Below are 10,382 nucleotides of genomic sequence, written 5' to 3' on the forward strand. Positions count from 1 at the left end.
TTAGCTTTTCTACACCTGGTTTAGAATACTGTTTACCACATCTAGTTTTTAAGAAGATGAAACTTTCCCCTTTGCAAGATTTTTAATTCTTTTCCCTTCCATTCATGCGGAGAACTGGTCACACAGAGAACTGGATTCAATCAAAGGCTTGTTTTGGATTTTATAAAATCAAACCCCAAACTCTTTACAGAATCACAGTATTAATAAGTACTTACAACAAAAATTTGTAAAGTACAAGTCATTATCAAACATGTACCACATATATATCAGAGCTCCTGGTACCAAGAGCATACTATAGTAGTTGTGATCACAGACTATAACTTGAGTAATATCTAGGGATGTGCTGGTAGTATTTAACCTCCAGCTCTCTGGGGGAAAACAGGATTTTGTAGCATTTGCTGAGGTGTTAATACTCTCACCGTAACAGTCTCAAGGTGCCAACCAGACGTCATTGGATGCAAAGCTGGAAAGAGATGCCCACAACTGGCTCTCGCAAGCGGAGGTGAGGTAGCTCCAACACACCAACTTGTACTATTGGACCTAATAATGGCAGAATAATTATTACCAGCAATAAATAATCTACTTTAGAGAAAAATCGTAACATTCAGAACTGCTTCACAATCTTATTCTGTGAGGATTATGTGATTTTAGTTGGTTTGAAGATGCATAGTTTACAGTGAAAGTTGGACATAGCCCTGACTATCAAAACTCTGGAAGCCCAAGCTCTTAATCATTAGGGTAAAGATTATAGGATGTTGTTAAGTTACTAAAACAAACTTGATTTGCTTATTTAAACATTTGGAGATTTAATGTTTTTAAGGTTAAAAGAACCCTTTCAACCTTGTAACAGAATCTATAAGCAATTCAATGGAAGGAGAAATATTAGACTTTAAAAAGAAGACCACTGACTACATTCACATGTCTTTTTAGGAACCTATCAAGAATACTTTGTCACACACCTAGAACTGGATTCAGTAAGAGCTTCATTTTGCTTTTTACAAAAATGAAAACCCAGAAGAGTTACAGAATTCATCTGGGTCATTCGGACAGAGTCGTTACTATGTTAACACCAATCAATGCTCTTTGTCTTCTAAATACTGAACTTCAACACCAGCTTGTGAATTTTAAGAAATAATTCAGTGTAAGTGAAATAATCAGATACATAAGAATGCTCATGTTTTAAAATAGAGAAAAATTGGAAATAGCCCAAACGTTCAAAATAAAGGGAATGTCTAAATTATAGCATGTGAATTTGATACTGCATGCAGCTACTAAAATATTCTTTGAAAAGAAATATAATCACAGGGGTTATGTGGGAGGAAAAAAAGAGTTGAAAGTTTATATATGCAGTGGGCTTCCAGTTTTTACTTAAAATATCTATTTTATTCCTGGAAAACAAGATGGGAAGAAAAACATCCAACTATCACAAATGACTGAGTAGTGGCTGGACGTGGTGGCTCGAGCCTGTAATCCCAACACTTTAGCAGGCCGAGGCAGGCGGATCTCCTGAGGTCAGGAGTTCGAGACCCGCCTGGCCAACATGGCAAAACCCTGTGTCTACTAAAAATACAAAAATTAGCCAGATGTGGTGGCAGGCGCCTGTAGTCCCAGCTACTCGGGAGGCTGAGGCAGAATGGCTTGAACCCGGGAGGGAAAGGTTGCAGTGAGCTGAGATCGCATCACCGCACTCCAGCCTGGGTGACACAGTGAGACTCTGTCTCCAAAAAAATAATACAAAGACTAAGTAGCGAACTTGAGATTTTTTTATCATTCTATTTTTCCAAACGTTCCAAAAAGTCTACAAAGATGTTTGTAATTAAAACAATTTAACATACAAGAAATTCTTTGAAAAGAATGTACACCTCAATTCCTTCACTTCCTTATGTTTCTCAAAGTTCACCCATTTCGTATTTTGCTGAAACTTGATAGTTCCCACCAGCTAGAGCCAGTCATGTTGTTGTACCTAACTTGCAGCAGCAAGGAGAGGGAGAAGCCTCCCTCCACCAGCAAGAACTCAGGCTGGGGTGGCAAACAGGCTTTCCCCTCCACAGCAATTTTTCAGAAATTACATCTCAAACCTTTCAAAAACTAGACTGGCCTAAAGAGCAGCCAATTAATTGAATTTAAGTTTTAAGGCACATTATTGAAAGTGCCACTTTTTAGATTGTTACATCAAACACAATAAAACATGATCACAAAACTGCTTGGTGCAGTATATGTAAGCCTAAATCATGAGGAAGTGATGTAAATCTGCCTTAGAATTCAAGCTTTTCAATTCTATCCCCATTTTATAATATTTTCAATATTGTGATTAAGTATTATACAAGATAATTAATTCTACTATGCTGGTTGCTTAACAATCTTTGGGATTGGCAGGTGTTTGGGGAAAGCTAACGGATCTCAATCGTTTGAGACTATGAATGTTGACAACAGGAATCCCAGCTATCATTGATTCTGCTGGCATTTATCAGGGTGCCCGATCATTAGACTTACTCACCAACACAGCTGCAAAAATCCTACCAACAGTACAAATGGCTCTGGGTTTTCTATAACCTCTGTCTCTTCTCTCATCAGTAAAATAGGAATAAAGGTGTTGCAGTTGCTGGGAGGACTAAAACAGATTTGGTGGAGTCAGGCACACAGCCAATCAGGTGTACTGTGGTTAAAATGAAATTCTTAAAAGTGAGTTCAAGCGCCAGCTTTGCCACTTACTAGTTCTGTGACTCCTCTCTTCTTCTGCAAAATGCTAATTAAAAATTTTATATACCAAGAACAAGTTAGCTGGCAGTGGGGTAAAGGTGTTATGAGGTCCTATTTTCTTGCCTTTTACCTTAAGAGGTATTCTTATTTTTTTCTTATTTTTTAGGCAGGGTCTTGGCGAGCTGCCCAGGGTGGTCTCCAACTCCTGGCCTCAAGTGATCCTCCCACCTCAGCATCCCAAGTGTTGGGAATGGGACTACAGGCGCGAGACCCTGAGTCTGGTCTAAGAAAAGCATGTTCTTTTTGGTTTTTTGTTTTTTTGAGACCGAGTCTCGCTCTGTTGCACAGGCGAGTGCAGTGGAGCGATCTCGGCTCACTGCAACCTCCGCCTCCCAGATTCAAGCAATTCTCTTGCCTCAACCTCCCGAGTAGCTGGGATTACAGATGTGTACCACCACGCCCAGCTAATTTTTTGTATTTTTAGTACAGACGGGTTTCACCGTACTAGCCAGCATGGTCTCGATCTCCTGACCTCATGATCCGCCTGCCTTGGCCTCCTGAAGTACTGGGATTACAGGCGTAAGCCATGGCGTCCAGCCAGAAAAGCGTTATTTATAAGAGGTAACTCTCCTCTGCTAAGTAGTTACATCATGCCAGTTAGTAGATACATTTTCCTCAACTGAGGAAAATAGTCAAAATTTACTGTACTCCCCAGGTACTTCAGCTTCTGCATTCCCTGATGGTTGAAGGTCTCTGCTCTCTACTCAGAGATTGGAATAAGCTTGTTATGGCTTTAAGAGATGGTCCTGGCCGTGTGCAGGGGCTCACGCCTGCAATCTCCGCACTTTGGGAGGCCGAGGAGGGCAGATCACTCGAGGTCAGTTCAAGACGAGCCTGGCCAATATGGCAAAACCCCATCTGTACTAAAAATACAAAAACTAGCTGGGTGTGGTGGTGGGTACCTGTAAACCTCTGGAGGCTGAGGCAGAATTGCTTGAACCCAGGAGGTGGAGGTTGCAGTGAGCCGAGATCGAGTCTGGGCAAGAGCGAGGCTCCACTTAAAAAAAAAAAAAAAGTTGCCAGCCAACAAGTTGGGCAGAGTGGCTCATGCCTGTAATCCTGGCACTTTGGGAGGCCAAGGCAGGCAGATTGCTTGAGCCCAGTAGTTTTGAGACCAGCCTAGGAACACAGTAAAACTGTTTCTAAAAAAAACCAAAGATGAGCCAGGCATGGTGGTGCCCACCTGCAGTCCCAGCTACTTGGGAGGCTGGGGCAGAGAATCACTGGAGCCCGGGAGGTGGAGGTTGCAGCAAGTCACGATTGCACACCAGGCTGGGCAGCAGGAGTGAAACGTTGTCTGAGCTGGCAAAAACACTACATAGTTCCCAAGAAAAATGAGGTCTGAATTTTAATATTCTGGTCTGGATAATAAATCCAATGTAGATCAGAAACTATACCCTTGACCCAAGGTTTTATATACAGTAGCTCACTCATTTGTTAAATAAGGAGTTCTGAGCTCTCCAAGATACCATTTTTGAACTGAAGTGACCTAAAAGAACAGAGGGTTTAAGCGGGCGCCTGTAGTCCCAGCTACTTGGGAGGCTGAGTGAGGCAGGAGAATGGCGTGAACCCGGGGGGCGGAGCTTGCAGTGAGCCGAGATCGCGCCACTGCACTCCAGCCTGGGAGACACAATGAGACTCCGTCTCAAAAAAAAAAAAAAAAAAAAAAAAAAAAAAAAACAATCTTAAAAAGGTTCCATTCCAAGGAACTAGAATACCCAGGTTTCTATGCCGTGAAACTTGCTGATGTAAAGGAGATACTATAATAAAGATCAAAAGGTATTAAAGGTTCAAATAGAAGGGTCATTCCTCCCAAATCACCCCTAAGTCTTAGCCCACAAAGGGAAGGACATTATGCTCCAATGCAGCGGTAGAGCTGTCACCAAAAAAATTCTAGCAATCAGTGACCACCAGTTGTTTCTTCAGAAAAAGTAACCCACTGGCTGGGTGTGGTGGCTCGCACCTTATTACCAGCACTTTGGGAGGCCGAGGTGAGTGGATCACCTGAAGTCAGGAGTTTGAGACCAGCGTGACCAACATGGAGAAACCTCGTCTCTACTAAAAAATACAAAATTAGCTGGGCATGGTGGCGCATGCCTGTAATCCCAGCTACTTGGGAGGCTGAGGCAGGAGAATCACTTGAACCCAGAAGGCAGCAGCTGTGGTGAGCCGAGATCGTGCCACTGTACTCCAGCCTACGCAACAAGAGAAACTCCGTCTCAAAAAAACCAAACCAAACCAACAAAAAAAACAAGAAAAAGTAATCTAAAAATTACAGGGTCTCCAAATACCGTACAGAAGCAAAATTTGTATACTAACACATTATAACAGAAAAAGAAAAAAATCATACATACAGCAAGTCTTTTCATTTTTATTACTCAAAAAAGTTTCATTTTTTTATTTAGCTTTTTGACTCTGTGCTTGTGCCTTCAACACTTTCACAACGATTTTCTGCTCCTCGATAAGGAAAGCACGCTTGATCCTAGAAAGGAAAATACCAAATTAATCGTTTCTTTAAAATGAACTTCATTTTTGATTTAGCATAGAGAAGGCAAACATGGTAAAACAACTAAGCAAAGCAATCAGGGAACCCAGGAAACTACAGGAAGCCCACAAATACAGAGTAAAACTTAAAAGCTAAAATTCATTTAAAGCAGGATAATCCTTCAATTTCATGCCAGTAGTTATCTGTTCTTCTCAGTCAAGATAAACTATAAAGTCATCCCCACAGGAGACCACTTATGAGAGTTCTAATTTATTGTTAGGATCCAGGAATAGTGGTATTTCTTGATTTGCAAAACGTCTTAGAATATTTTAACCATATTTATGAAAATTCCCAGTAAAAAACAACACAGAAGGGGCTATGTGCTAAAAACTAAATTAAAAGGTAAAGGGATATTAGCAACCTCACCAAAAGCTAGGATTTTAGAGCCTGTTTACGGCCAATTCCACCATACACTAGCTGCACACTGGACAAGTTACCTTCTGTATATTAAGGTACAAAATAGTTTCACACCTATTTAACAGGCAGTTTATGAAGATTAAATTTGGAAAGATTTTCTCGTCTTTGAACCTCCATCTGGGAGTGCATTTTACAGATCACTATCATTACAGTGTTGTACAGGACCTAGCAAAAAGCAGGTCTTCCTAGCATTTGTTCAATCAGTTACCAAGAGAGGTAAAGCACTCCTCCTGCTTCAACTTAAACCTTCCCCCACCCCATTTCCCATTGGTAACCCTGGTTATCAAATAACCTAGCCTCAAAACTCTGGGTTTTCTAATTTCTTCAAATCTCCCCCAAGTGATCCTATCAGAGACACATACAACTGATGTCACTTAAAAATTCCCTTAACTTACTTAAAGCACAGACCACACGTAGACCTGCTCAGCATCACAGCTAACAATGCTAACTTCTAGGCTATCCTGTAAACCTAAGTTCAAATCTTCAGGAGATAAGGCCTGAGAATTTGTATTTTTAATAAATTTTTAATAAATGTGCCCATCTGATTTTGTGTTCAGCAAAGTTTTAGAACCAAAGGCTGGGGGAAAAAAGCCAAACTTCCTCAGCTTAAAACTCATGACTTAAATCCAATGTACATTTCCATTTTCACCCACAATGTGCCATATCAGTCTGTACTTTCCTTGCCTGGAATGCCCTTTCTGCACTCCAGGCTGGGCTACAGAGCAAGACTCTGTCTCTAAATAAATAAATAAAGCTAATCTACCTTTTATTCTGCAAAATCCCTCATAATCTGGCTTTTCTTTTCTTTTTTTTGAGACAGAGTTTCGCTCTTGTTGCCCAGGCTGGAGTGCAATGGCGCAATCTCAGCTCACCACAACCTGTGCCTCCCAGCTTCCAGCAATTCTCCTGCCTCAGCCTGAGTAGCTGGGATCACAGGCATGCGCCACTACGCCTTTTCGTATTTTTAGTAGAGACGAGGTTTCTCCATGTTGGTCAGGCTGGTCTCAAACTCGCAATCTCAGGTGATCTGCCTGCCTCCACCTCCCAAAGTGTCGGGATTACAGGCGTAAACCACTGCACCTGGCCATAATCTGGCTTTTCTATCTTTGTTGTCCATCATCTCCTGAAACCCTATGCTCCAGGCACATGAGAACACACAGCTCTTCTGTTCCTACACTTTTAACACCTTCCACACTCCATCTATGTTTGTCCAAACCACTAAGAGACTTTCTTACCCACTTCCTGAACAAAACCAAGTTCCTTTTAATCTCCACATCTAGCATAAATATGTCCCCAAATTGTTACTCTGAATATCATTTCTTGCTTTGTGCAGCATCAATTATCCATAGTGAAGGAAGGATTCTCAAGAATGCAACTGGTTTAAAATGAGTTGTTTCACCATTGTACTGATTAGCACACAGTGTAACATACACACACAAGAATCTGCTAAAGAAAGCCCATTTAAGCATTTAACTTACCTGTCACGAACACATTTAGCACACATGGAACCACCATAGGCCCTGCTGACATGTTTCTTTGTTTTGGACAATCTCATAAGAACTTTAGGTCTTACAGCACGAACCTGCATAAGAAAAACATTAAGATTATTTTGTGATGCTTTAACAGAAATTTCCCTAAATTTTGTTAAGTGTTAAGGGCAAGTTTAAAGTAGGTTACAAAGGGAAATAGTATACTGATTTATCTGAAAGGCATTTCACCGCATTTCTCAGATTGGTTTAAAAAGTCTACGTTCTTGGCAGATTTGGCTCATGGATGATTAGTAATTCTCAACCCTCTTAGTGGTAACCTGTCCTTGATTCATTCCATCATGAAGGGATGAAAGCTCAACAAGTTCAAGACTTGTTAGGTTGCCCAAAGTAAAAGGTACACTTACCCCTCGAAGTCTGCCTGGGCACACACCACATGCAGATTTTGGTGCTTTCCCAACCTTCTTGGTATAAAGGTAAACAATTCTATTACCAGGGGTTCGGGACCTAGAAAGTGAAACAGTCAATAGGTTAGCATTTTGTAGAGTAAATGATAATATATACTTAAAATTTTTAGAAATACTTACAGCCTAGTTTTGTTAGAGGCTGTATTGTAGGAAAGCCTACGTCGGTATGTCAAACGTTGGACCATTCTGAGTGCCTAAATTAAGAACAGAGTAATATCAAGTCTTTCCATTGTAATAGTAGATAAAATCTCAAAACAGCATTATGTGGTCTATTTCATTCACGTACAAATCCTTGTATGTAACACCCTTAAATTAAGATGTATTATTTATGGAACATTTCCACCTTTCAAAACTACTTGTATTTAAAGGTGACTGATAAACAAGAGGCCAAGAACGTTAGCTTTCCTGATGGTAATCAAATGTGGTACTTCCTTAACATTGTGATGACCAGGCTCCTTACTCAGAGTCTGATTTTGTTTGGAGTGGTGTCCAGAAAAGGGCTACGAGACAAGTTGGAGAAACACTGCTTTCAACAAAGAGCAGAAGAAGTGAACTCTGAAGTCCAATCCTTAACTATGCCATTTATTGGGAATACACAGGGCAAGGAGCTAGCCTCCTTCTCTCTAAAATGGGAATACTGCCTACTTTATACAGCTGTCATTAGGATTAAACGACGTGAGCTATCCCTCCCAACACAATGCCTGGAACATGTATCAGGGTTCAATGTCTTGCCCTAAAGCACCACCTGCGTAAAGGCATACCCTTTAATACTAATTTTGGTATTACACAAGTTTCCTTGGGTTATGACACCTGCTTTCTTCCCACTTCTGGCAACTTGATGTTATTTAGCAAAGCGGTTATACAGATATGCATATGAGCAACTTCGTTAAGTGAACTACCCAAAGTAAAACATAATCAACATTTGAACTAATTGTCTTCCCATTCCGCACCTTGTAATCACTTCATAACATTATTTTGTTATTTAAAAGAGCCTGCATTTGTTGTCACAAGCCTCTCCCTATAAAATTAAACTCAAACAGAACCACCAGACACCAAAACTTGACACGTAAAGTCAGTGCGAGTGATTTATGAAGCCACTATTCTGTTTGCATCTCCAAAAGCAAGATAGAAACTTCTAACACATTTTTCTCTTCCTAGACATGGGCCTTGGAAACAGAAGCCAAATAGCGAAACCACCACCCGAACTTGCCGGTCCCCGGCCTCCCAAAGACTAAGGACGTGTACAGGCGTGCTGTGGAAACGTAGGTGCAAAATCTGAAAACGTTCGGCGATTTCCCAGTCTCAGACCGCCAAACCACAACTCGTTTGTCTCCAAACGCTGCACTTGGAAAGGAGCAAACTCCCGAGTGGTGAGCTCTGGCTACTCGCGGCTTTGGAGGGGCCACCAAGAACAAGGGATTTCCGAAGATCAAAGAAAGGAACTTCCTCACCACCAACCTCCCTGTTGTGCCCCTTACCCCTACGCCAGCTCAAATGAATGCTCCTGAGAGCGCTAGGCTTCCTCAGCTCCTCGGATGGCAGCCGATTGTGAAGGAAATAAAGACAGGGAAAATAGAACAGCAGCCATACCTGCAGACAACGTCCCCGGAAGAGGAAGAAAAATGCCTTTGCGAGTTCAAAGGTCAAATAGAATTGCGCAGGACAGGAAGTTGCGTCAGAACCAGCGGCACGGCGGAGAGTGCGAATCTGTGTTGTACGGAAGCCGACGCACCTCTCCGACGTGGGCGGAGATGCAGGGAACCGCCACGTTGTACGGCAAGCAACTTGCCGCCCCACTGTGGGCGGGGATGCAAACTGGCTGTCTCTATCAAGGCCACGCAGAAATCTATTGGGAATCGCTGTAGAAACAAACGCAAATGACAAGCCGCAAAGGGCAGAGGTGGGACAAAGTCAACTTCCTTCGTTTCCATGGAAGCTACATGTTTAATCTAAAGGGCTCCAGCTCTGTCGTTAGACCTGTGTTTAAATCCCAACTCTTGACATTTATGGTTAAGGGACCTTCGAGGACCTTCCCTTCTTTAACCTTCCCTTCTCTTTCCTTGTCATTTATTCAGAGCACAAGCTTTACAAACAAATTGGGATTTTAATCCAGTGTCTGCTAATTATTAGCTGTGTTACTTTGAGCAAGCCCTTAAATCTCTAAAAGAAAGATATTAGGAACTACCCTGCCGTGTTATGTCATGATCAAAGGCATTATGAAGTTAAAACACTTAGCACAGGGCCTTATAGAGAGGAAGTGCTCAGTAAATGATTGCTAATCTTATGATTATGTACAAAGAGTTACTTGAGGCTTTTCATGGGTGGTAAAGTTTAACCTTTAAAACAGTACGTAAAATTTTACATTAAGTGCACGTGTGTATTTTTCTGAGAGGAGGGTCCCTGGCTTTCATCACCCTGTCAAAGGGATTCATGACCTCTAAAAAAGTAAAGAACTCTTTGCCTGGGCTCTAAGGGAGAATGCTAAAAGGGACCTTTAAGTTTTTAGTCTTAGATTAGGCTCCCTGGAAACACACCTCAGAGAGACTTGAGTGTTGGTTTATGGGGCGCGCTCTTAGAATGCACCTCCAGGAAGCTGAGAAAGGTGGGGTCAGGTGATTCACAACGTGGTTGCAACTGAGGCCTCAGCTGTTCCAACAGGGAGCTCTGGAATTAGGATAAACATCATAGTTGTCCCAAACAAGCTAG

The 10,382-nt window shown here is 41.7% G+C and overlaps 1 protein-coding gene across 2 annotated transcripts; it reads right to left on the reverse strand.

The window, feature by feature from the left end:
- Positions 1-5,111: 5,111 nt before the first annotated feature.
- RPL34 (ribosomal protein L34) lies at positions 5,112-9,322 on the reverse strand. 2 transcript variants are annotated; one of them, XM_009207335.3, is made up of 5 exons: positions 9,267-9,322; positions 7,797-7,870; positions 7,617-7,716; positions 7,201-7,304; positions 5,112-5,242 (listed from the first exon to the last, which is right to left on the reverse strand). In XM_009207335.3, exons 2-5 carry the CDS (start codon positions 7,859-7,861, stop codon positions 5,158-5,160), a joined length of 354 nt encoding a protein of 117 aa, XP_009205599.1. In that variant the 5' UTR covers positions 7,862-7,870; positions 9,267-9,322; the 3' UTR covers positions 5,112-5,157. The 2 variants fall into 2 exon arrangements, with proteins under 2 accessions (XP_009205599.1, XP_009205598.1); XM_009207334.1 differs by having other exon boundaries at positions 9,155-9,277.
- Between the last annotated feature and the right edge of the window lie 1,060 nt (positions 9,323-10,382).

The sequence above is a fragment of the Papio anubis genome, chromosome 3 (genome assembly GCF_008728515.1).
Source record: "Papio anubis isolate 15944 chromosome 3, Panubis1.0, whole genome shotgun sequence".
Lineage (NCBI taxonomy): Eukaryota > Metazoa > Chordata > Mammalia > Primates > Cercopithecidae > Papio > Papio anubis.

Coding starts and splice junctions, on each gene's coding strand:
- RPL34 (XM_009207335.3), bottom strand. CDS start 7,861: ATGGTCCAACGTTTGACATACCGACGTAGGCTTTCCTACAATACAGCC. Junction 7,717..7,796: donor GCCTCTAACAAAACTAGGCT/GTAAGTATTTCT, acceptor TTCACTTTCTAG/GTCCCGAACCCCTGGTAATA. Junction 7,305..7,616: donor GCCCAGGCAGACTTCGAGGG/GTAAGTGTACCT, acceptor TTTCTTATGCAG/GTTCGTGCTGTAAGACCTAA.